Here is a 24632-nt window from a genome sequence, read left to right on the forward strand (position 1 = left end):
TCTCCAATAAACACTTACAGAAGAGAACAAACTCCTTTTCATGTTTTTATGTGGCAGGGTGCGTTATGATGATGTAATGATTTAATGAATGATGTCAATTTCATTTTTTCCCCCCCACATGGAATCACAATGAGTTGTGACCTTGTAGATCGACTACTTAAGTATATAGGCTATGGGGCTTAAGTGTGTTTTAAAACAAATGTCTCAAAATTCAATGGAAGGATTGCCATTCAAACTTGAGTGTAAAGGGTGTGGGCTTACACATGCATGTGTAATGCCCATAGACTGTAGAAGTTAATGATATGAGTAAGCCCACAACCTATCCTTTAGCACCACCTGTAGGCCAAAGTCTCTACTTGATCGTCCTGCAGTTGAGAGCTTTTTGATGTGTTGTATATCACTTCAAGGGATTTAAATATTTGTAGGCCTTATGCATTTTTCTGTGGTTGAATCTTCACCTGTGGTGGCAGAAGTAAAGTGCTAAGTACAAGTAGCAATACCACAAATGTAGAAATTCTCTGTTACTAGTACAAATAAATTGGCATCACAATGGTACCTACAACACCAAATGTAAAAGTTGTGCAGAATGGTACTTTTAAAAATCATATTCACTGGATTGTTATAGTAATGCATTAATGTGTTCCTCACCTTAATGGTGCATCAGGTAGGCCTAAATATGGGCCTAGTTTTAATTGTGTTGCATATATATTCTACATATTTTACTTTGATGCTGTGTGTTTTCCCAGATGGATCTGCTTCATTTGTTTTCTCACTCAACAGTAAACAAACCAGCATACAGTATACTAGTGGATACAGGGTATTTGCAACAGTAACAATGTAGGGACTATGCTTAAAAAATAGAAGGTGTTGACATTGTCAACACTTTTTTTAATTTTTTATATCAAGTACAAACAATTGTTTAAAAAACGAATTAACTAAACAATTGTTTAGTTAATAGGCTAATGCTATAGTTAATTAATATAGCATAAAAGCAGAGTTGAGGGGTCGATCTGGAAGGAAACCCCCCTCAACTCGAACCACTGCTTGTTGTAAACACGGGGGGTCGCCATAGAGTTATGGGGGTCGCCCGTCCATAGATATATATAAGAAGGCGCCCGTCTACTACTATTACTCTTCCACTCCCGCTCCGTCCCGGACATTATCGCGGGACTTCCCTGCCACAGACATTAGAGATGGGATTTATGGTTCTTTGGAGTGAGCCGGATCTCTGGGATCTGTTCCTTTCAAAGAGCCGTTCCAAAAGACTTGCTCATTCTAGTTAGTTACTAGTTTAATACTTTGTAGATTTACATTATAATTACAAATTCACTTCAACCCTATACGTTTCAGCTATATAGGCTACATTTCCGCCATTTGTTGCGACACATTGTGAGCTTGTAGATCTGCTATTTTCAAATTATTATTCTACATTTTTTTCTACATTGGGCACTAACGGTGAAATGGGACATTCTGCATATTTTCTACTATTGGTAGACTATAGTATTTTGGGTGCATTTTGATACCGATACTCTTGTACTTTTACTCAAGTAGGCTACATTGTAATTCCAAACTTCTACTTGTGGCAGAGTATTTCCACGTTGCAGTATTGACACGTTTACATAAGTAAAGAATGTTTTGTACTTATTCCACAACTGTTAATTTACAAAATGAACGGCTCTCTACTGCGAAGTGCGAACCCATCGTTCATTTCAAAGAGCCGTTCAAAAGACTCGATTCGTTCGCGAACGTCCCACCTATAACAGACATTCACCCCAACAGAACGGTCGCCTCAACTCAAGCAAGCCAGCCAGTGAGCCAGAGTAGAGCCAGCCAGGCTAAAACAGAAAGATGGCTGCCGGTTCTGGAGCAGCAGCTGCGGCGGCCGCCTCGATCGGCCCCGCCGGTGCAGCAGCAGCAGCATCGGGGCCCCGGAGCGGCGGAGGCACCGCGGCCCTGGAGGCGTCGCTGGACCGACGGCTGCAGGGGGTCTCCAACACCATGGAGTCCATCCAGGGCCTGTCCACCTGGTGCATCGAGAACAAGAAGCACCACGGCCTCATCGTCCGACACTGGATGAAGTGGATCAAGAAATGTAAGTCCCGATCATAGAGTATATACCGATCGCTCTCTCTCTCTCTCTCTCTCTCTCTGCCGTGATGCTAACATGCTAACGGCGGCTAGCTGCGTGGGATAAAAAATAGCCGATCTACATGCGCAGAGCTCTGGTTCATGGACCAGAGCTCTGGGCTTGTAGATCGGCTATTTCTTCCTACCCCAGCCTGGCGCTTTTAGCTAACGGAGCTAACCCACACGCATATATAAACACAGACATTTAAAATAAACGCCTAGCTAATTATATTGTGTTATAATGACTTTATAGAAACGTATTAAACGTGGCCTCTAGTCTGGGACCTCTTAATAATCCTCAAAGGAAAGGCGATCAGAGCAACATATTAATTAAAGAAAAAATCTCCCGCAATTATTTTGATATGTATTCATTACCAGATCAGTCGATCAATAAATCAATCGACCTTAATAGCGCTGTCATTAAACCATTGCAGCATGCAGACTGCAGAATAGACGTAGACGATTCAATGCAATAACAAACAACACTATTAGGAGCTAGGATCAAGACTATTTACAAATAATACAAGACTGTATTTTGATCGAGGCTGACTAACTTTTGTATTTGACTATGCCTATGATAGATTCTGCTCATTTTAAAATAAATATATAAAAATACAGCTATAGTCTTGATCCGAGTCTAATTTAGAGCATGATGCGATGGATGTTATGAAATTTGCTGAGGAAGGGGGCGGGGTAAGGTGATGTTTATCACTTTGACCCACTGACCGTGGCAGATGACTACAACAAGATCATATTTACTAGTGTGATGTTGACACACGCACACACACACACACACACACACACACACACACACACACACACACACACACACACACACACACACACACACACACACACACTTTCACTCTCTATGCTGGAATTGTAGGTGGTAAGTTACACTTTAATACATGCCTACATGGTACTAGTTAAGCTGTTATTGTAATAGTGTTAGGGGTACATGGTGATGGTATAAGGTTTTATTGTAATGGTGTTACATGGTAAATAGCAGGGTGGCAGTGTTGCTGGTATGTTGTGATTGTGGTTGGTTGGTAAGCTTGTCTATGATTACCAGCCACTTTCACTTTGGGAGATGTAAATAGATATTTTTTACACACAGTGTCACTGTGTTTCTGATTTCACCGTTTATGCAGAAATGTGTTGGGTTGGGTATTAGACACATTACAAACTCAAAGTCAGTTATTGCTGGATGGCTTCTTGAAACAGCATTTACGGTGGAAGACACTTTGTTTGCGTGTTTGCAGCTGACACAGTTTGCTCTGATAGAAGAGGCCAGAGCCAGCCATGCAAAAAGAGTGTGTTAATAATATCCTCATTATCCTGTATAGATTTGCTCAGTGCTTCAGATAAGGAAATAGTTTGCAGCCTCTATCTTTCTTTCAACTCTGTATAATGCCTGCATATCTCCACCTTCCTCTCTTTCTGTCTAGGAAGCAAACACGCAAGTGCACATATCACACGCGCACATCGCACACACACACACACACACACACACACACACACACACACACACACACACACACACACACACACACACACACACACAGCATTCTTCCAATTTGACCATTATGTACTGTAGATATATTGCAGGGAAATGTATTGGGCAAATTGCAAACCCTTGCATTAATTGCAGGATTTGTATTATTTTGCAGAAGGTAAATGTGGCACACAATACGAGAGAGATGGTTTATGGGTGATATGGGTCTGTTTTCTGTTCTGGTCTAGTTTGAATATCGATTGTGTACAGACACGGTTGAGGTAGTTCATGTAAAAGTTGTTTTTGCCGGTATGACTTTGCAAGTTGAGTTGTCTATAAGAGGGGAGGGGTGGTCTGGGTGTGTGTGACTGTGTGTGTGTGTGTGTGTGTGTGTGTGTGTGTGTCTGTGTCTGTCTGTCACTAATCTCTCAAACGGATGGATCAGGCTGTCAGTAGGCCAAGTCTTAATAAAACTAATTTCTTTAAAGGACAACTTTGTTTTTTTTAGGCTGCATATTTTAGATTGTAATCAGAGAAAAGAAAATATGAATGAAATGTTTGCATTTACGGCTTTCTATTGTTTTAGCAATAAAACAATTATTAATGTTCAAGGACAGATGTGACTTATGGGGGCTAGTAGTGTTATACTGTAAATAGTAATAAAGAAATCGCCAGCTTATAGTGTCTAAAAGACATATTTAACCACTTGTATGCATGCTCCCAACAACAACATTTTTTTTAACTCTTCTTGATTTTTCTCTAATTACAATCTAAAATATGAACCCTTGTTGTTAAAAAACAAAGTTGTCATTTAACCTTTTTAGTGGGAGTCAATGGGACTAAACCTTGCAAACCTCGCCCAAAGTTGACATTATCTTGTCTTCATAACCTCATGATGTCATAATAATCTCTAATGAAGACTGTGGTTGTACTGGTCAGCTTCTAGTGACCAACAGACAGTAGTAGACTGTGCTTGTACTGGTCATCTCCCAGTACAACAGTAGAAGACTGTGGTTGTACTTGTCAGCTCCCTGTACAACAGTAGAAGATTGGTTTTGCTCTCAGTACAACAGTAGAAGACTGTGGTTGTACAAACAGTGGTCTGTAGGATCATTTTCTAAGAACACAATCAATAGTTGAAGCCCTAGTCCACAGTTCAGTTCAGATGTTGTCTCTTCTTTGGAATTAACTTTCTAGTTGCATGAGTGAAGCTGATTTGGTTTTGGTAAAACGTGGATGACATTTGGTATTGTATTCCTGAAAATGTACCCCCCCAGTGAGACCCCTGTTACTAAACAATATAGAGTGATCTCAGAACATAGAGCTAGTTGGTATTTATCACTTATTCTTTTGAACACAACCACTTTAAAACATTGAATTGGAATAAATATCTGGTGCTGGCAAAATCTTCTGGTAAAACTAGTGGCACCCAAGTGCAAACACGGAGCATCACCGGTACATGGCAGTCATGACTCATCATGACAGTGCGTCTCGACTATAAACAAGCTGCTGTTCTATCAACCAAATGCCTAAAAAGCTCTTGTATGCGTTCTGGTGGAGAAAGACAGAACTTTGTATTGGGTGAGAGACTGTAGGTCATTATAGCAAGAGGGAGAGAGTATGTGTTGTTGAACAAACTGCTTCAGAGCAATGTTGATGAGAAACTAAGAGAAAGGTGAAATAAATATATATTTATTGCGTGGAAATGGAGTGTCCAACTATGATGGAAGTTAAAGTGGTATATCATTGCATGATTATTGCAACATTATAATCAAAGTTGTACTATAGGTGGAGCCTGCTACTGCCTAATGAATGGTAAACACTGTGTGAGAGAGAGAGAAACTGTGACAGCCCACACAGGCTGGCAGGTTGTTTGTCCCAAAAATACACATTTAGGTACCTCCAAAAGTTGACATGCTTATAGACACCTCGTGTGATCATTCATTATGTAGCGGTATATATGAACGACTCTCCCACTGCCTGTGCAGGCATGTTATGTTAACAATTTTGCTGCCATTTTAAACATAGCTGTAGTAAGCAGCTGCCAAATTGTCCTTACCTTTTAATGTGGGCACGTGCACGCATAGTGCATGATCTGTGCGCGACTCATGTAGTAGATCGGTAGACAAGATGACCGCTTTCGAATAAAAAGAAATCCATTGGAATAGACAAATCCGTTGCCAGGCTGTTACCCCTGCTGTATCCGCCGGTGTTGCATAAGAAAACATTGGAAACGGCCAGTTGTGCGCTATGGTAACACGTGGACACGTAAGCGCACATAGCAGACGATATGTGCGCGGATCATATGCCAGGCGGGCACAATAATCAAACAGCTATCAAATAAATAAAAAACGCGTTGTAAACAGATGGAACGGAAGCTATGATTGGGCCTTGGACAGGATACGGAAACCTAGATCCGGTCAGAACCGGAAATACGGCAGGATACAGTTAGGAGGCGGGCCTAAGACTCCGAAACGGCTATATACAGCGATCATACTTTTAATTGTTTCATAATGATTAAAGCTAATTACATTTCCGGGAACGACGGGCATCGCAGCGTGGTACAGCGGGAAATCAACGGTTTCGACAGGGATCGCGGGAAATGAGTTAATGTATCCTGGCTTTACTGAATAAACATTCTATGGCAGGGGTCGCAACACTTGTTCTCCTATAGCCAGAACGGTGTGATTGAGGCGACATGCCCCTAGGTGAGTAGGTGTACACAACACAAAATGACATATAGGCTGCAAGAGCAGCAAGAATAAGAGGAAGGATTATAAGGAGGTAATTTGCATTCAGAGATGTGAGGGGACCTAAATTAACTGACTACAAATTTAAACCATGTTCTAAAATGTCTCTCTCACACTTATTGTCAATTTAAAAAAAAGTTGATAGTTAAAAGAATGTTTCTGGAACTCTGTGACAGACCTTGCCTGGTTCCAGACCATAGACCCCGCCCACTCTCAGAGTGGACTCTTTCTCTGGTCTGGAGCTGAGTACAGGAATCGGCTTTAGCAACCCAAAAATTCGGCTGCTCCAATGAGCGCGGGGGTTGGGGGGTGGGGGGTGGGTCTAACGAATATCCAATCAGCGCAGCAGTTGAAACGATTTCAAACGAAGTTCACACACGACAGGCACACGCACACATACACACACACACACACACACACACGCACGCGCTGAGTTCACAAGCTGTTAATGTTGATTACATGTTTCTGGTCGCAGTTCTGTGTGGAAGCAGTCACTGGCACAGACAGAGACACACACACAAACACATACACCGCGGCCGTGCATCGCGATCACCGTGTGTCGCGAGCACGATGCGTCGCGATCACTCGCGCGCGGTCACGCACGCGCACGCTCGCAAAGTCCCTCCCCCGTAAATCATTTAGAATAGGGCACAGCTTCAGACTAAAGCGTGAGCTGAGTCTGAAATCAGGCTATGACAGACCGCCTTACGGCTATACATTTGTGGGAGATGCAGAGAATGAGCAAAACTAATTTTGCTGAGCTGTAACAACATTTCTTCCTGGCCGGGTTGATGGCTAGTAGCTACACTACGTGTTCAGCCTGCTTGAGTGAGCTAAACATTTACCCTGCATTTGGTTCCATTTGTACACTCTCTGAGAGTTGGTTTTAGCTTGGCTGTTCATTTTTTTTAAATCTTGAAATATTTTAATTTTTTCAACACAACTCTTCTCTTCCTGGGGTCCTTGGCACAATACATTTTCAGATGGGGGTTTGCAAATCTATATCAATTTGTACACGAAACAGTTTGAGAACTACTGCTTTAGAAGCAAGAGAAATGGCACTCCAAAAGTCTAAAGAGGAATGACGTCTGTGTTCTAATGTCCAGTCTGTGTATATGGTGGTGGTATTCTTTTTGATTTTTCTATTGATGTGTCTGTTAGTGTCATGCTATATGCATAGCAGCCATATTGGAGGGAAGTTGGGTCTCTTCTCAGTTCTAGGGCTTCTCTACACACCCTTTAGGGGTCATTTGGAACCCCCAAGAACCATGAGGGTCCCTGGACCACACTTTGAGACCCACTGGTGTAGCAGAGTGTTTCCAGTGAGCCAACATGCACAATATCAGCACCCTGACTCTGTTTGACCAGAATGGAACAGCGCCTTCATTAGTATTATAGAGGGTATGCAGATACTATGCACGTGACATCATCATCATACCCGGAAGTAGGAGCACCTATTGAGTGGCAAAAAACTACTTTCTGGCTTTGACAGCCCATACATCCAAACAGAAAAGTCCTATCTGATTGCATTAAACTATGTTAAACGACGTTAAACTCACTTGGCCTCTCGATGTGCCATTCACTTTATGCATGTGCATACCCTCTATAGGTGATACCTGTAGGAACTGAGAACAATAGACCTGACTTCTTTCCAAAACGGCTGCTGTGCATATACCCTAAAATATATTTCTCCCCAGAGCAAGCAGGCCCTGTTAGCTCAGTGGTTAGAATTCCAGCACTTGTGCAGGAGGAGACCTGGGTTTGAACCCGGGGTAGAACGTGAAAGTTACAGAGTGCAGCTTCTAAAGCCCCTTTTCCACTGACATGGCCCAACACCACACCACTCCACACCGCCCACTTGTGCCAGGTTTTACACAACATGGACCTGGGTAGAGTGGTGTGAAAGTGGTACTAAACGTGGTACTAAAAAGTATCCAATCCAGAGTAGGTCTGAGCTAGGCCAAACAGGGCCAAACACTTCATAATGACTGATCACTCACTGACTTTTCATTTAGACCACCCAGGATATAGTTGTAATACATGATGATAGATTATATTGTGTTAAAATCACTGTTATAATCTATTATAATTATCATGGTAATGCATTATAATAATTTATAATGTATCATAATCACAGTTATAATCCATTATAGTGTATTATAATTACAGTAATTGCTGTACTATAAGCCGCACCTGAATATAAGCCGCACCAGCTAAATTAAATTAAAAAAAAAGTTTACATATATAAGCCGCACCTGACTATAAGCCGCAGGTGTCCCTCCTGCTTCCCACTAGAGCGCCCCTGGTGGCTGTTAGCCATATGAATCTATATATAAATCCTTGTTAAAGACCATTGTAAAACTAACTAACTGGCCGTTAGCTGTAAAAATCGTTATATAAGCCGCACCGTTGTATAAGCCGCAGGGTTCAAAACATGGGGAAAAAGCTGCGGCTTATAGTCCGGCAATTACGGGTAGGATAGTTGTAATACAAATTTATATTTTATTATAATCACAGTTAAAAGGGTCAATTTGTTTCTTACCGATAGGGGTACTTTTGTTTTGTGTAATGGTGTTGTGTAGTGTGGTGCTAAAGCTGCAGTGGAAAGGGGGCTTTAAGAGGAATGGACAGCAAACTGTGTTCATCCTACCTGGCTATAACAGTGCAAAGCCACTGTGTCGTGGTGACAACTGCTGTGCATCCCTTGTCTATAATGCATTATATAAGCATACTTAGAATGCACTGTAACACTGTAAAATTGTACAAGAACTCCTAAATACTCCTAGTGATTTTAGCCGTAATCATAACACATTACTTTAGAGTTATGAGTTGTGACGTTTTATAATCATAATTGCTATAGGCTCACAGACTTGTTTTTGGCGAGGATCGTTGTGTATTATAATTATCATGGTAATGGTATACATTATAATCATGATATTATTTATAATGTATTATCACTATTTTAATACATGTTAGTGTGATTATAAGTCGCTATAAGTGGTCAGAGTGTGTGTGCTTTAAAGGACCACTTCACCTCTGGGACAACCAGATCTTATTTTATTGTTGTTTGGGACGCGATCAACACAATCCTGAGTTATGTTTTATGTTCAATCTGTGATTTTAGTATTTTAGTAAAAAATGTATTATTTCAGCATGTAACAACTGGTCATATGATGCATTTTGCATCATATGACCAGTTGTTGCATGCTGAAATACTAAAATATCTAAAAACACTGATTGAACACAAAACATAACTTAGGATTGTGTGGATCGTGTCCCAAACAACAATAAAATAAGATCTGGTTGTCCCAGAGGTGAAGTGTTCCTTTAAGTAATTGCATTCTTGGAGCCAAGGTGTGTGTTGTTCTTGCACAAGAAAGGCTATTTATTTTACTTATGGTAATTATGCAGTGTTATAAGCAGATAACATTGCATTAAAGTATGTTTATAATGCATTATAGACATTGGATGCATAGCAAGTGTATACTTTTCGATGGCACAACGAGACGAAGCATGGCACCTTCGAAGTGGCCCTTCCACCTAAAGGGCCATTTATAGTTACGTATGGTTGATTTTGTGTACGTTTTGGGTGAGGAACTACGTACGGTAACTGCGGCGCCATTCATAGTAGACATGCACGTTATTTATGTGCCGACCCGCTCTCCGCTCCAATTCTGCTCCCGTTTGCGTCCGCGCGCCACATGAAGGTGGTTCTCACAGTGTAAAAACCGATGCATTTAGCCAAAATATGTAGAACCACAGATTTTTGACCCGCCGTGATGTTTGGTACAGTATAAATACGTGGTAACAGTCTGGACTGGATCTGCTGTCGGCAACATTATCGCGGTAAATGCAGGGCACACATTTAACCACATGGATGCGGACCCGGAGTAGGCTAATTATAACAAAACACACGTACACACCCGCTCATATATTGAACATAATTCCCAAGTAATAAATGAGCCGCATCATCATCTCTTCTTGTGACTTGTGTGCCTCGCTGTCTGTGCTCAGCTGATGACTGTTGATGCGTGATGAGTGAGGAGTAGAGGCGTCCTCTTCAAGTGGTTGTGTAACGACCTTTTTTCCCGTTTCTTGATAAAATATATTTATTATTGGAACCGCTGTCATAGAGCAGAGGAAAAGTAATTTTCCTCACTACTGCGCCTATGTTTGACAACGGTGGCCGTGGGTACTTCTTGCTACGGATACATCTTCAGTCCGTTCAGTCCGTTCAGTTGGGTGCTGTCCGTAAGCGTCCGTATACAGAGATAAATCATCCGGAGTGTTACGTACTGGGAGTCAAACCGGACCAAACAGAGTAAAGTTCTCTCCCCCTCCGTTTCTTGTGTATTCCTGCGGTCCTTATGTACGACTATGCATGGTACTTTAGACTAACCTCGCTTCACCAGACTTTCTCAGGGGAAAGCCTGGTGTTCGTTTACAGCGCACAGGCCGTTTTCCGGGTCTAGGCGGAAACCACAAGCCGAAGAAGCTGCGTCGCTTTGTTTTGGTTCCCCCCGTTTGTTTCCCCAATCCCTATTAAAAACCCATTTAGGCCTAAAATTATTGAATGCTTTAACCATTGAAAAATCGCAGATATACAGAGCTTGTAGATCTGCTGTTTTTGAAAAATCGTGAAAATTCGAATTTTGACACGATTCTATAAGTGTCTTTTGAATCCTTCTAAGTTTTTTTTGGAAAAAAAACATGTTTCTATGTCAGCAATCTGGCCAGCCATCGTCAAAGAAAAGGTCTTTTTCACTTAACTGGAGCTCAGTTAGTCTGTTCTTGAGAGACTACTATGTCAGTGGTTCTCAAACCTTTTCATGTGAAGGACCCCCAAAATGATATGTATTTGACCACGGACCGCCATCTCAAAATATTTAGTTCCAGGGACCCACCCAGAAGCAAAATTTGACACTGATCTAGTGTGTGTTTGTTTGTCCCTCAGCTGACACCAACCATCGCCTGAACCTCTTCTACGTGGCCAATGACGTCATCCAGAACTGTAAGAGGAGGAACGCCGCCGTGTTCCGCCCCGCCTTCGCCGAGGTGCTGCCCAACGCCGCGCACATGATCAGGTGAGCGTGCACGTGTCATCATGAACCATTCGGTCAAATGGATGTCAACGTTGTAGGACAAATACCCCCCTCCCCACTAGGGATGGGACGATAAGCGATGTTATCATTTATCGTGATAATAACACTCACGATAATCGTATTGTGGAGATTTAATTTATCGTGATATCGTCCTCTGTCATGCACCGGGTTCAATTCACCTTTTATTTGCTGAGCTGCATATCCGTTACCACTTAAACCCTCTATAATTGGTAAAAGGTACTTATAATATACATACTTGATACTAAGGCTGCCAAATTAATATTCGAATATCGAATACACCTCGAATTTGGAAAAAATATGTACATTCGAATATGACAATATTCAAATTATTATTATTAAATGTAAGCTTACCATAATCACAGTAATCAACTTAATCATTTTCAATCATATTGGGGGGGCCTTCCTCCCATTCTGTATGGAATTGGTACAGTAGGTTTTTGGTTCTATGGTTTGCACATTTTTACATAACTTTATAACACTATGCACTCTTGAAAACAAAGCATTGCTTTGCGTACTTCTATAGAAGCAGTGAAGGGAGCTGACAGGCCCTTCTTGATGTCAATCAAGTCATCTTAACTCACTTAGCGCCGAGCGACTTTCGGGGCGACTAACTAATGATGGCGTTTAGTGCCGAGCGACTCGGAGCGACTTTTATATAAAAGCATTGTTTAAGCTTTTAATTTGGGTTGATAGACGGAGCGGAACGGTTAGCTTACCTTCGACTAGCATACAGATGAAAACCGTGAAAAAAAAGGATACGATTATGACGTCACCTTTAAGCCATAGCTTCCTGTTTACGTAGGCCTCTGTTAGCCGCTAGGCTCAATGCAAACCATCCGACCCTCACGTAGCTTCACTAGGTCGGATTTTGATTCGGAAACTTTCTGTGTGGCATCTATATACGTTCCGATGCCCATACCATTGGTGGTTTGAGAAGATCAAGCACAAATTGAGCAGTATTGAGCTCAAATGGCGGCCCGCGGCCTGTCCATTGAATGTCAATGGAGAGCATGTCATTGTACCATCCTGTTATGTCATGAACGTAAGCAATTTACCCCGAGTGAGAGGACATTATGCTCTCATAATGTCCGCAGTGAGGGTGTTATCGGACGAGGCGCAGCCGAGTCCGATAACACCCTCACTCAGGACATTATGAGAGCATAATGTCCGACCCCGAGTGGTAAATAGCTTTTCTACCACTTTTTCCCGTATACATGAAAGAAAACACATAGTTGTAACTTGCAAGGATCTTAAGTTACAATCATTATTGCCTATAAAACTTCCGCGAGACAGCAGATAGTTCCACCAACAACATCTTCTACTCACCAACAGATGGCGCCAACTCCATACTAATCCATGCGTCTAGCTTACAGCTAAGCTAACGTCAGTTAAAAGCACCGTTCCGGCCGTAAATAGAGGCTGTTCGCTTCCAGAAAGGCATAGGTTCAGAGAAAAGGGGCTTTAAAGTTGGCGGATTGCATTGGATCCAAATAAATCGGCGACGATAGTACGCACGTTAGTAAACATAGGACCGCTGCGACCTTCATTTGTTGGTTGGGGGAAAGGTGTTCCGACTACCTCCTGAAGTCCCCGGATGTACACTGAGGCGCATTGATCTCCTCACACAACTTTGCGGCAGTTGTCCTCTCATAACCTCCGGAATTTAGCCAATCAGAATCCAGTATTTGAACACGTGACTCGAAAAAGTGGTAGAACTTGTTTTTTATTCTGACTTAACATGGGACCATGGAAAGTCTATGAGCTATGGCTCACTCTAGTGGTCATCTTGTGGCATCCGCAGGCACGTGTACCTGTTTATGTAATGTGATTTTGGGGATTCAATATAGCTATTTCCTGGCGTTATAAGCGCAGATTCATATTGAAATCTGGCTCGCTCGGCGCTAAGTGAGTTAAATCCAAGTGGCAACGACAAAAAGAGGAGGAGTTTTATTTATAAATATATTTCTAAATGTTTTAATTATAATTCTTTGGGAGCCTATCATGTGTTCTACCTGCACAGCCCTTGTGATCTGCTGGTAGATTGCCACCTACCTTTTGGGCACCCCTGGTATAGACGGGATTAGACGCCTGGGAAAAACCACTGTGATTTCAAACCCCCAGACTCCGCGGTGCTAGGCAACTACTTTACCACTGTGCCACCCAAGCACCTCAGCCAAATGTACTGAGGTTTACACCCTGAAGAAGGCCGTGGGGTCACTACGCGCGGCTGGTAATTCCCTGTCCACAGCTTTTACATTTTTCACCCCGAAGAGTACCTTGTTTTTTCCCCCCTTTGTTAGGACTTAGGCTGTGCTTAGACTTGAGACATTCCGATTAGTTTCTCAACTGTTCTTTAGTACTGACCGTCCTCACTGTTAACTCTTTGAGTGCCAGCGCCCTCTAGGGGCCAAAGAATGCCAGCGCATCTCTCATAGGCGAGCGCTTTAGCTTCCAGGACTTCAGCTTCCAGGACCTGACGTGCTCACGTTCATGCACGGCATTGAAATGTCCCGGATGAAGATGCTAACAGAATGGCTATTCCCATTTTGTCATCTAAAAGATCATTTTTGGGCGATTTTGCCATAAATAAACCTCGCGCCGCTTCCCTAAAACACAAAAAAGAGATATAAGCCTTTAAAGATGCGGTCTTTCATTGGATTAGGCGGAGATTGGCGATTGCGTTCGCAAATTACGGCCGGCCATGACGTTGTTAGCTTTCGGCTAGTAGCTACAAAAATCAAGCCAGGCTTCAGAAGGCCTCTTATCATTTTATTCATTTAATTAAATAAAGCCGAACTACTTCGGGATCGGCACACTCGTGTACTCATCGGAAGCGGCGCCGAACATCGGGTGAACATTGGGGAGCTCAAAAATGTATTTTAAACCATTTTTAATGGAATATATCGTCGGACAGAGTAGAACGGCTAGCTGGCTAGCGAGCCAGGACCACCCACGACTCTACAAGCAGCTCGGGGTAAGTGAATTAATAAAAAAAAAGATTGTATTGGATTGAAATAAAGCCGAACTAGTTCGGGATCGGCACCAGATGAGTTAAGTTGCAAGTGATCAGATTTGTGTATTCAGGTAGCGTCGACATATTGGCATTGGTTGCTGTGGTAACGATGCTAAGACGGAGGCTTGAGTAATGCTAACCACTTAAACCCTTCTAGCTGACCGGGGACCCCCAGGGCTCTACTAGGTCCACTAGTATTTCCCTCTACACCAAATCCCTTCGCTGAAAATATCCACACTCACAACGTATCCCAAAATGTTCTGAGCTTGTACATCGGCTATTTTTGCTGAATGTTCGATGATGTCTTAATATACACATCTTATCACTCGCAAGTAGGCCTGTCACGATTATAACGTTTTACATGACGATTAATTGTCACTCAGATAATTCCGATTAGCGATTTAATTGTGTTTTTGTCATTGACAATTTTTGTTTGGCTTGTAGGCTTTGAAGTGGCACATGGCAGATATGACACATAACCTAAATATACAAAGAAATGATTGACCTTAATACCTAAAAAAAAGAACAATGATAGTGGAAATATCAGATCTACAAGCATTGTGAGCGATGTGACACATTGTGAGCTTGTAGATTGGGTATTTATACTATCATTGTCCATTTTTTGTTTTGTTTGGAAATATACAGATGTGCCGTTTCCACATTTTTCAACTTGTAAGCGATTATGATGATTATGACAAAAGAATTGCTTACTATGTCAAATAATTGCGATTATGTAAAATAATTGCGATTATGTCAAATAATTGCAATTATGTCAAATAATTGCGATTAGACAATTATTATGTAATAAGGTCAGTCCTAAAGATAACATCTGAGAAGCGAGTTGAATTTCCCTGCAATGTGATCAATGCCCAAAACGTGTCATTAACTCTCAAATACCTGCAACGCGCCCGAGTCGCGTTAGATTTTAAACACTTTAACCATTATTTTATGCTTTAACTATTGAAAAATAGCAGATATACAAGCTCGCAGTGCGGCACCGAGTGCCGCGCTGCGAGCTTGTAGATCTGCTATTTTTGAAAAATCGTGAAAATGTGTGCAAGTCTTTGAATATCTTTGACCCGATCTTTGACCCGACTTCTAAATCCTTCCCCTAAATCATGTTGTTCTCAAACCTTTTCATGTCAAGGACCCTCAAAATTACAGGTATTTGGCCACGGACCCCCATCTCAAAATATGTTGTTCCAGGGACCACCCAGAAGCAAATATTTGAGTTACAAATGTTCGCTTTCAAATAGATATATTCAAAGACTTGCAAAGTAAAATCATGATTTTTCAAAAATAGCAGATCTGCAAGCTCGCAGCGCGGCACTCGGTGCCGCACTGTGAGCTTGTATATCTGCTATTTTTCAATAGTTAAAGCAGTCAATAATCCTAGGCCTAAATGGGTTAATTTGCAGCCCACTGATCGTTTGTGTGTGGTCGTGTTTGTCTTTCAGAGACGGTAAAGTCCAGAAGTCGGTGGAGAGGATCTTCACCATCTGGGAGGAGAGGAGCATCTATCCAGAGGAGCTGATCGCTCAGTTTAAGTCCAGCCTCAGCAAGAAGGACCGGGAGCGCGAGAGAGAGAGGGAGAGAGAGAGAGAGCGACAGAAAGAGAAGGAGAGAGAGAAGGAGAAGGAGAAAGAGAAGGAGCCGCCGCCTCCTACAGGTTAGTCTGATTTGACGCTTACTTCGTGTGTGTGTTTGTGTGTGTGCACGCCTTACCAATCTGGGAACCCATTTGGTAAAAGAAAATCACACCAAGTGTGAAGTGAGCAGAGCTATTTGTGAGTTAATTTCATTAAGCGTCCTGTGAAGTACAACAAACTTTGAGCGCTTTGTGCCAAGATGTAGGCCATATAATGTAGGCCACACTAGGCCCGGACAAAGCCAGATGTTGGAGCTTAAGCACTGCTCAAAATATAAGGGAAATATGTCTTTGCCTCTGGCGGGAATCATCTCCTTTTTTTTGTGTAGAAACGTGAACTTGGTTTGTCTCAGATGTCAGACGGTTCAGATGTCACTGTTCCTATTGAAACACTGGCCAGTTCAGCAGTCTTTGTGACTGAAGCTCCTGCCATGCCCCAATACTGTAATGGACGCATGCACTCTTTTACTGTAATGTAGATATATTTTCTCTTGCCAGTTTGATCCAAAAATGAGGTCAAATGCTGTGCATTCGTATACACGCTAAAGAGCATGATGAGATGTTAATTGCTTAATTACATACAACGTTTGGTGGTGATCGGTCCTGCGGTTTGTGAGATTAGATCTTTATAGGGGGAGATTTACGCACTGACATGCACACGCACGCACGCACGCACGCACGCGCGCGCGCGCGCACACACGGACAGACCATAGATGGCTAGTCTCACACACACTCTTACACACGCGTGCGTGCGTGCGTGCGTGCGTGTACCGTATGTGATATATTTGTTTGATATAAAATGTGATGTCTTATGTAACCTAATATGTGATATTGCATATCATCACTGTCTGGCCAAAACCTCTTAACTCCATTTTTGAGGTTTTAGATTTTTTTGGCATAAATCAAGGCTATTGAACATCCTTTACATCTGAGTGTTGGTTAAAATAATATTGAACCAATGGAACCAATGGCAGTTTTGACCTTTCGGTCAAAACTTCCTAACTCTACTTTTCCAGAAAATGTACATTTTGGAGTTAGGAGGTTTCGGCCCGACAGCAGAGATATGACACATGAGCGGTGTAGGTCTGGGCAACATATTGATATTAAATCAACGTAGAGAAATTGATTTTAGGTATGAGGCACTATTTTTCGTCCATGCTAAACACTATAAACCCCTAAACGACTTTGCCTTTCTTTTTATTTTGCTAACCATTTTTAAATAGGTCAAATAGCTGATCAAGGTCACAACATGTCGATGTACGTAGATCGGCTACTTGAAGTATTTTAAAAAGTTTTTTCTAAATATGAATAAAAGGCAAAGAAGTTTAGGGTTTAGCTTGGCGAAAATAGTGCCCCATGGTATTAGATCGTGGCATAAGTGTTTTTAGGTTTTAATCACGGAAGTCCTGTGTTTTGTGCTGACAGTAGGTGCCCGGGTCACGGGTGCCGTGTAGCATGGAGAATTGGAGATGGACAGAGTGGTGTTCTTTCTGTGTGGTCTAACTAGGCCTGTCACTATTATTGCACAATCACAATTATTTGCAACAATTTTTTAAAATCTATAATGTGTCATACATTTTTTTATACAGGCCATTTCTCATATCTGCCCTGTGCATTGATTTATTTTTTAATTTATTTTTTAATAAAATACATTTGTATTCGTATTTTTCAATGTCCAAAACACAATTAGGCCTACATTGTAAATCCATCACAGTTATTGCCCATGCATCATTCTGCTGACAGCAGAATGTGTCGGCACCACTGCCCTAAACCTGTAGTGTTGTTGTTGGTAGGACTAAACAAAGGAGCGGCCAGGAGGAGGTGGACTAAGAAAGGGGAGGAGCCAAGTCGATTTCCTGTTTCTACACTAAAAAGGAGGTGGTGCCCCCAGAGGCAAAAACAACAAAGTAAAACCAAAAAAAAAAAGTATTTCTTTTACCGAATTTGTTCCCAGATTGATGGTCAAGCAAAAAGTGATTGTGACATCAATAGATCTCGCTGTGTCAGAAAAGATATGTTTGCAAGTATTTTCAAGTTAAGACATTAGACAAGTTGATTGTGGAGACAAACGTTGTGATGAGAGGCCGAGCTGGTCCATGTGAGTGTGCACTGAAAGTGTGTGTGCGTGCGTCGATGTCCGAGCTGTTAGGGCAACGTACGGCTGGTACGTGAATGATATCGATGATATCGGGAGGGTGTGGTTGTAGGGGAGGGTGTATCACCTTTGCTGTTACTTTACATTGTGTTTGCATCGGTCCAATGCACCATTTACCATTCACCACTTTGGTTGTTGAGTTCACCCTCACCTACAACCACACTCTCCCCTGGATGATGATGCGTACGTCCAGAGGCAAATGAACCCACTTTTCTGAGCCTAGTAATTAAAAAACTACAGATTACAGAAAAAACACTGAATGTTGAAAGTTCAGTTTTCTTGGTGTAATTGAGGTCAGGAAACATTAAAAATAAATAAATACATAATAATAATTACATTTGATGTCATAAGACCTTTTAATTCTGATAGTCATTGGTATAGTGTTCAATAACGGGGACTCTGCAGCTCTTCAGAAAATAAATGTTCAGGTCGGGACAGACAACATTGGAACTGGAACACTATCTTTGTGCAGTTCTCTCTCCTGGTTTGATAAAACAAACATGCATGCTTGCTCAGTGTGGGCTGTGGGGGAGCACAACGCTGAGTCACTGAGTCACTGTCCAATACGTATTGCATATTTGTCTTAAAAGAACTTGTGATTCGGCCCTATGCAGCAGTTCTCTAACTTCTTCAGGTCAAGGACCCCCCAAATTTATACTTATTAGCCCCCGGACCCCCATTTGAATAGATATGCCAGGGACCCCCATAAGAGAATATTGTTTTGGCTCTAGCAGTGATTCTCTGGCATTTTAATTTCAAGGACCCCAAGTTTGACATGGGTCCCCATTAAATGGCACTTTTTTAATATGTTGGTGCTCATTACATTGTTGTGGGTGCTCCTGCACTTTGGAAGTTAGGAGCACCAGTGCTAGTTAAAAGAAAAGGCTACATTTCCAAACCTGGCCAGTTGTACATGGATTCCTGTCACATACAGTATGTATTTTAGACGTACGTCTATATATGTATGCATTTGTGATGTACTGTATGAATGCATGTGATATACAATACATTTTTGGAGTGTTTTATGTTATCGTGGTTAACCGCAGCGAGACGTCATATTTAGAAAAAAAAAACATTGTATTACTGTGCATATCGTGAACCTTGAACAAGGTTACTGCCTGTACCATTTAAGCAGGGGCGTCAATTGGGTATGGCAGGGGTATGCAGCTGCCATACCCTGGGTTTAATAACTAACTTTTAGTTAGTTATTTAGAACTAACTAAAAGTTAGTTCTAAATAAATCCATGAATGTCTCTTTGTCTATCTGTGCTGGTTATTATGTTGTTAAATCTACAGTAAAATAACTACAAATGCAACATTTAACAAAATAGTCACTTTAACAAGGTAGGCTATTATAATTATATTCTCCACAGACACTTGTATTCTCCCCATCTTGACAAAGTGGCATATTCCCAGCTGCACAGGTGCAATGCATTATTGTTAATTGTGGCACAAACATGCCAAGTTTAGCTGCACTTGAACAACCGTTCCAGGCTGCCATATCCAGCCCAAGAAACCGTAGAAACGGGGGGAAAAGTAAAATGTACTTCTTAAATTAAATGTACACCAGTCATGTTGCCATACCTTAGCTTTTTCTGAACTGACGCCACTGCATTTAAGTATCATGTTTGAGCACAATTTAGTGTATCATAGTCTATGTAGCATAACTCAAGTTGGTATACTTGAATGAAGTCTGATGAGTAATTATGGACAGTGTACAACAGGGTTCCCCAATAGGCGGCCCGTGGGCCATTTGCGCCCCGTGGGGGGCTACTGTCTGGCTCCCACCAACCCCAGTAATAATGGTGGTATAAGAGCATCGACAACACTAGTATATCGTCGTTGTCGGGTGGAAACCTCGTATTTCCAAAGTTGTACGTTCTTTCGCAAAGTAAAGCCCTGCTTCATCATACAAGGCCGTCTCACAAAAGTAGTGAAAACAGCAGATCTACAAGCGTTGTGTGCTTGTAGATCGGCTGTTTTCACTAGTTTAAATCATTTTTTAAACAATAAATGCAAAACGATTTTGGACATACAAGATTTTCACCCGACAATGACGATATCTGAACTGTCGCTGGAGTAGCGGGAACGCCACCGTTGCCCCCTGCAATGTTGTGGCCCTCGGCTTGGTACCCCAGACATAATTCGGCCCTTGGGGAAACCTAATTGGGGAACCCTGGTGTACAAGGTGAGAGTGTCCTTGTAAAGATAAACAGAGCCAGTTAAGAGTACATCCAACATAAATAAGTTGACCTGGGTTCAAATCCCACCCGAGGTTCATTGCTGCATGTCATATTCTATTGAAGAATATCCATCCATTATTTCCATTCGCGGTGTTGTTTAAGAGACACCCGTAAGAAAAGCAGACGGCCGCGAATCTCCAGTACAGAGATGGAGCCAGTGGAATGTGCCTCGCTTTCACCCAAACTCAACACTGAAGCAGAGAAAAGTAGACCCAGGGCCTCGAAAACGAAACCGAAAGGAAATAAACCTGCATGTGTGTGTTTGCGTGGAACATGACTTCAGGTGCACGTACCCGGGCAGGTTACCAGGACACCCCATTTGACGAGCACTCGCCGTGGCAGTGAGCGGCACGTGACGAGCGCTGGTCATAGGCAGGAAAAGAGTTAACAGCTCCACTATTTAACTAAAATAATTCCCAATCCCCCTCGGCCCGAACACCAACCATGTAACAGACTCGGCCCCAAGTGTATGATCACATATAGCTTGATGTTTTATTTTTCTCTTACAGAAATTGATCCGTTTGAGATTATACATTAAACGGGTTTGTTTGTTTTGTCTTTCAGCCGAGTCCAACCCCAACAAGGCGGCTGCTGCTCTCAAGTCAAAGATCGTTGCAGAGTTCACGGTGAGTCTACATCAATTTACAATTTACAATTTAGGCATTTAGCAGACGCTTTTAATCCAAAGCGACATACAATAAGCAGGTAATACACATCACTATAATTAGCAAGATAATATGTCAGCACATCAACAATATAAGAAATTCATAGGAATATCGATCTAGAAAAACAATGACATAAGTAGACCAAAAAAACGGGGGGAAAAAGTTTCTAAAAAAAGAAAAAAAAAACGCTAACTAGCTTCATGTGTGGTCATTGAGGGAAGGAGAGTGTTACAGTAGTGCTATGGGTTTATATTAGGTGGAGTCTGAAGAGGTGAGTCTTCAGTCCACTGCGGAAGCTAGGGAGTTAGCCTGTAGTTCTAAGTGCGACAGGGAGTTTATCCCACAGTTTCGGGGCCAGGAGGGCAAACTGTCTAGGATGAGTGGATTTTTGTCCTGGGGTTTTTATTAGCGAGGGTTCTGTCAGCATCCATGTGTTGGCTGATCTGAGTGAAGCACGGGTTGTAGGGGTTGATCAGGTTCTGAATAGCTCAGAGGGGTCCTTCCTTCCTTGAGGGGGTTTGCAGGGCGTCCCCAGCTAAATTACCTGAGTTTTAGCTGAGGGAACAAATGATGTGACTCAGAGAGGGTGCAAAGGGTCCACTTGGCTCCATTTGTACACTCCGTTCACTCCACACGTTTCTCCCTGCCCTGGACTTAATACAAGATATCTTAAAGGAGTAGTTCACCCCAAAATTATTATTTTTTCCTCTATTGATTACTCATGCCATGGAGACTTGAGTTCAATAATAATTTGATTAAAATAAATGTACCCCTTTTGATTCCGGATGCATTTGGGTCCCCTCCCCATCCGGAATCAATGGGGGTACATTTACTATAATATATATGGTATATTCTTTTGTCTTAGAAATGCAAAAAATATAAAAAAAAAGAAAATAAATATATATATATGTTACAGGATGTTTGGGTAACGCAGGACGTTCATTGTAAGAGCGCTTGTTTTGTCGTTCACCACACACTAATCACCACCAGGTGGCGACGACAGCCATTCACTCGACAGCCATTCACTCGCATTCACTAGTGAAGGCGCTGACGTCACTCGTTTGCGACTGTATTTACTAGCCTAGCCTAGCCTAGCCTAGCCTAGCCTAGCCTAGCTTAGCCATTAGCTCCATTGTAGTCACTTGGACAGGGTGTTTATCGTGGGCTTGCCCAGGCCTTACGGCCTGGGCATAAATATAACTATTGCATTCACCACGGCTTCGTAACTCGCGCGGCGCTCCGCCGGCCGCGCGGCCCTGGCCCGCTCTTCGCGGCCACTCGCACCTGCGGTGCTCGGGGGCGAAGAGCAGGACCAAGGTCCGCTGGCCTGCGCGCCGCTTGCAATGTCGTGGACAATCGAGCGGGCGCGGCTCCGCCTGGAGGATGTTGCTGTGGGCGACCGCTTGTTCCGCCCCGTGCTGCACACCGAGTGCTCCGTTTCTCGACCGTCCTGTTTCTCTTTAAAACCGTGACATATATATATATATATATATATATATATATATATAGTATTGAACTCAAGTCTCCATGGCGTGAGTAATGAATAGAAGAAAAAAACACATTTTGGGGGTGAACTACTCTTTTAAATCCAGATATTTTAACTCGAAAATAATAATACAAAGGAACAGTTTGGGGGAAATGAGGTTTCCACCTGACACATATCTATGATCCATTCACAGTTCAACCCCGATATTAATTTCTCCATCTCTCTCTCTCTGTGTCTCTTGTCTCTCCCTCTCTCCCTGTGTCTCTGGGTGTCTCTCTCCCCCAGCCTCAGTGTCTCATAGACCAGCTGAGTGCGTACCACAGGGCATCAGAGGAGCAGGCTCTGAGGGAGAAGCATCTGTCCACTCTGAGGCTGGACTGCTGCACCACCGAGGCCCTGAAGAGACTCAAAGGTCAGCGCTCACTCACCACGTCCTTACACAGTGGTTCTCAACCTCTTCAGGGCCACGACCCCCAAAATAATCATGTTTTACCTGGGGACCCCACACCCTGACTAGCACTTGGAGTTGAGGCATTACATTTGGATTAAAACGGTTCTATCCGATCTACATGCTCACAATGCCTCGCGTTGCGAGCATGTAGATCGGCTATTTCCACAATTTCTGCCTCAATGTTTGACAAGTTGGCCAATGTTCAATTTTTCATTTTAGAGGTGTTAACAAACAACCAAACAACCAATTTAAAAAGTCCTTAAATTGTCACTTTAGAAATTCAATTACTTAAACTTTATGATGGTTTGTTTACTGTTGAGAGAGAAAACAATGTTGCACGTTAATCATCTGGGGACCCCCCAAAATAATTTGCGGTTCTCAAACCCCAGGTTCAGAACCGCTGTCCTTATACACCTGGGGTTGGCATCAGGAACCGGATTCCAACTTTGAGGAACCGGAATTCCGGTTCCATTGGGAGGAGTTTTAATTTCAAGGACCATCTTCCATATATGGATATAGCTGACCTGTTCTGATGTCACAGTGATGACTCAACCAGCTCAGCATAAGGGTATACATGCCAAAGTGCCCATATATTTAATAGGGCTGTCCAGTTGACGTGACTTGACAGTTGACTTGATCGGATTACGATATGCTCTTATTTTGAAATCCACCGTTTTGAGAGGAAATACCTCTGCTTGTTGCAGCTACCGGAAAGCTACTATGATGCTGTTCAGATGTAAACAAACGTCATGTGAATCACAGGCAATATTTTGGTTTAAGTTCATGTTTAAAGACCCAGTGAAATGGCTATTTTGGGTATTTTATTTTGAAGTTTCAGCCTGAAAAGGAAGCCTGTGTGTTTCTGAACCAATCAGAAGGGACCAGCCCTTCAGGCGATTTCTGAAATAATTAAGAATGGCCTATTTAGGGACCTTTTATATAAAAAAGACACAAAAAGTGTTTATTTTCTACTAGTGTTAGGAATGCCCATATGATTACCACGGATAAGCTCTAAAAATGTGAAAAACGTATTTTTCATTCACTGGGTCTTTAAATAATGTACACTGAATTAGGTGAGTGGTGGTGTTACGGTAATTATCTCATGCTGCAAAGTTAAGGGTGAATTGAGACGTCATTGTTTTTAACACATCGCCTACCAGGCATTAATTAATGAATTTATCGGCCACTGCCAGGTTTATATTACTATTGCATTGTTGTTGTTTTTTTTTTTTTCTTTTTAAGATTTGTTTTTCGGCTTTTTGCATTTATTGACAGGACAGTAAACTGACAGGAAATGGGGAGAGAGAGGCAAAAGTTGTCGCGTACACGACACGCTGTCAGGAATCAGTGCCTATGTGGTATGTGCCCGGACCACTGGGCCAGCGGGCGCCCCTGCATTGTATTATGTTGACGTGGTTTTAAACAGTATATACTGTATGTATACAGTATACAGTGTATATGTATAAAACAACAAAG

General features: G+C 42.2%; 1 protein-coding gene across 1 annotated transcript in view; it reads left to right on the forward strand.

The window, feature by feature from the left end:
• Positions 1 to 1830: 1830 nt before the first annotated feature.
• The window catches only part of rprd2b (regulation of nuclear pre-mRNA domain containing 2b), a 62417-nt gene continuing 39615 nt past the window's right edge, over positions 1831 to 24632 (forward strand). The window contains 5 exon segments of the mRNA XM_080740003.1: positions 1831 to 2092; positions 11327 to 11456; positions 15966 to 16177; positions 21119 to 21180; positions 22991 to 23117. Of these exon segments, the coding sequence (XP_080596129.1) occupies positions 1849 to 2092; positions 11327 to 11456; positions 15966 to 16177; positions 21119 to 21180; positions 22991 to 23117 (775 nt within the window). The 5' untranslated portion in view covers positions 1831 to 1848.

Source organism: Nannobrachium achirus (assembly GCF_963921795.1).
Source record: "Nannobrachium achirus genome assembly, chromosome: 2".
Taxonomy (NCBI): Eukaryota; Metazoa; Chordata; class Actinopteri; order Myctophiformes; family Myctophidae; genus Nannobrachium; species Nannobrachium achirus.